The 2,909-nt window shown below is 38.5% G+C and overlaps 1 protein-coding gene across 2 annotated transcripts in view; it reads right to left on the reverse strand.

The window, feature by feature from the left end:
- Positions 1-293: 293 nt before the first annotated feature.
- LOC123073884 (uncharacterized) overlaps positions 294-2,909 on the reverse strand; it is a 6,267-nt gene continuing 3,651 nt past the window's right edge. The window contains exons 7-9 of one of the 2 annotated variants that reach the window (XM_044496886.1): positions 2,089-2,649; positions 1,527-1,585; positions 294-881 (exon numbers count right to left, since the gene is read on the reverse strand). In XM_044496886.1, coding sequence (XP_044352821.1) covers positions 833-881; positions 1,527-1,585; positions 2,089-2,649 — 669 coding nt within the window. In that variant the 3' untranslated portion in view covers positions 294-832. Of the gene's footprint in view, positions 928-1,526; positions 1,586-2,088; positions 2,650-2,909 lie in introns of both variants that reach the window. The other variant, XM_044496885.1, reaches the window with a different exon arrangement.

A 2,909-nucleotide genomic window follows, 5' to 3' on the forward strand; every position in this document is an offset into this window, starting at 1 on the left:
GGGATGTATTCTGTATTTCTGTAAATTTTCACAATAAAATACATTTTGGTGTGAACTACAAAAAAAAATATAAATTCATGTATTTCTAGCAGATGCACTATTGACCTTTTTGTTGTTTTGTGTATACATATATGTATGCCGTGTCCATATGGCTGGTTGTTGTCTGTATTGCATAGGACAATTGGGTGGGGGTGGGCGTGGGGGGTAACTAAAGGTGGAATGTACAATGGTCAGGTTTTTATATGTCACAACCGATATTGAGGAAATCAAACTTCATAAAGTTTGACCAACAAGTTGCAAATTATATGCATATTGAGTGTTAGTTCACATGTATTTCATTGATTGAAATGTTAAGAAAAAAGGTTTGTGGCATCGGCACAGCAAGGCGCGCCTATTCTTCTAGTTGATGCTGATGAAGCTTTCTTCGCCTTCTTTTTTATAGGTTGACAAAGGACAATGGTCTATACAGATCCAACAATCTGGTAGACCATTTTCTGCTAGAATCTTCTCTACTAACAAGACTCTCAAGCTGTCTTGATGGCAACAAGGGGCCAAATGGTCAGAGATGTTAGTTAACATCAATTTGCATCTCCTCCCAAACAGTGTAACTACTTTGGAGCATTCCTCTAACAAAAGGTAACACACCTAAGGATCGTCTCACTGGCTGATAGGTAAATTCAGGTGGGGAAAAAAAGGACGGATGCCAATGGAGTGCACAGCAGCACCTTTCCCTACAGCGATTGAATGTTATCATTGACCCACTCTGATAGCCTGTGGATCTTTTTGGTCATTACAGAGCTCTTTGAGAAGCAAGACTTGGCATTGGCAAGCATCACAGTCGCATCATGTTGGACAGCATCCAGAGTTCTGTAGTAATCGTTCTGCAGTCTTGCCCTGATCACCTCGATGGAAAACTGGACAGGAAACCTAAATTTGTGCAGACAAAAAAAAATATTTCTTAGATGTATGTTACTCCCTCCATCCCATAATAAAGACGTTATTAAATCCAATATGTGAGTATAATGGATGTAATGACGTCTTATATTATGGGAGGGAGGGAGTACTTCATAGATAAAAAGCACCAATTATACTCCGTGTGAAACAGTTTTCCAAACCAACAATGTTGAGGAAAGGAGGTACCAACTCTCAGAAAAATACTTCTACAATATGTAGGAGTATTTGTAATACAACAACAACCCTTGCAAGGATAAGTACTATGAAGATTCAGTATGAAAGAAACATTCATACAAATTTACACAGGGCCTTCTGATATTCTAGATACTCATCCTATTAGCATATATATTGACGAAACAGATAATAAAATAACATAACAATTTAATGCAACACCTTGTTTTAAATAAATGTATTCTAACAACTATGCCTCATAATTGAAATGGAAAATGGGACTTGTTGAGGCACAGCCAGCAGGTCAACACAGCATTTCTTTGACTTTAATGACAGAATGTCAATTAGCAAAATCTATGTTTCATGCATGCCACAAGATTTGCCAACCATAAAGGAGTTACCTGTTTATGAAATCTGATTCTCCTACAACAGTATCCAACTTCAGAACACCATAGTAATCCTGAAGATCCATAATAAAATTTCATCAAATCAACGAGTAATCAAAGAGTGTAAACAAAATGAAGAATAGATTGACTTTACCGGACGCGGAGTTTCTGCTCCCGGGCTCATCTGCACCCCCTCCCAGAAAAAAAATCAAAACAAATGCTAGAAAAATTCAAAAAAATTCTAAGTTTTTTTTGGGTGGTAGATAATTTGATGCATGAGGTCCGCTCCAAATTTCAACTCATTTAGACATCTGAGCAGCTCTCGGCAAAAAAAAACAAAATCAGGGTCTGTAAAAATGTTTACTGTTCACGCACTGTTTTGACCCGATTTGTCTTTTTTGCAGAGAGCTGCTCAGATGTCCAAATTAGTTGAAATTTAGAGAGGACCTCACGCATCAAATTATCTACCACCCAAAAAACATTTGGATTTTTTTGAATTTTTCTAGTATTTCTTTTGATTTTTTTTCTGAGCGGGAGCAGATGAGCCTGGGCACCGAGTTGGATTTTCCGACTTTACCTGGTTTTTGTGAGACATTTTCTGTAAAGTGGTCATTGCTGATAACAGTTTATTCCTGATACTGGAATCAATATGTGGATGTTTCCATGGAACCAATGGGCCAGCAGCATGGAGCTCCCAGGGGCTATACAGAAAGTCAGAACCATCATAAAACTGTATAGCATATTTAAGCCATGGACTCTCAGGAAAATCAGGCGAATCAGGTGTTATTGCCAACACATGTCCCTCCCACCAACTTCGTTCTCCCTCTCCATCATCCATGCACCAAACTTTGCACTTATCTCTGATAGTCCAGTTCTGCACAATAGTAGCTTCAAACCGTGTTCTTTCCACAAGAAAATCAGAAAAGTCAGCCAGCTCAAGCAATGTGATTATAAACTGTTTGCCAAATCCGCTTGAAGTGTCATCAATGAATTTAAGTGCTAATGTACAACAGCTTTCACCATAAGCTGAATAACCAAGACCCTCAATTCTACAAAGCTCTACAGCTTTAAGGTCTTTGATCCGATCACATGGGCAACTATCAGATAACCGCATTCCATTAAGATATGCTTCATGGCCCTGAAAAAAAAGATAAGCACAAAGAAAGTAGGATAAGAACAACTTCATAAATACCATCGTAGGAGCCACAATGCATAGTTAAAAAAAGCGATAGGCATTAATTGTGCGTTTTGCCACCTCCTTGCGCTTTTCTGACCAAAGTGCATGCTTATGCGCTAAGCGTTTTGCTATCACCTAGAGCCTAGGTGCACTGCCTCTTTTTTAACTATGCCACAATGGTGTGTCACTCTGTTTGTTTATACTTAATTTAGTACACATGC

Source organism: Triticum aestivum, chromosome 3D, assembly GCF_018294505.1.
Source record: "Triticum aestivum cultivar Chinese Spring chromosome 3D, IWGSC CS RefSeq v2.1, whole genome shotgun sequence".
In the NCBI taxonomy this organism is placed as follows: domain Eukaryota; kingdom Viridiplantae; phylum Streptophyta; class Magnoliopsida; order Poales; family Poaceae; genus Triticum; species Triticum aestivum.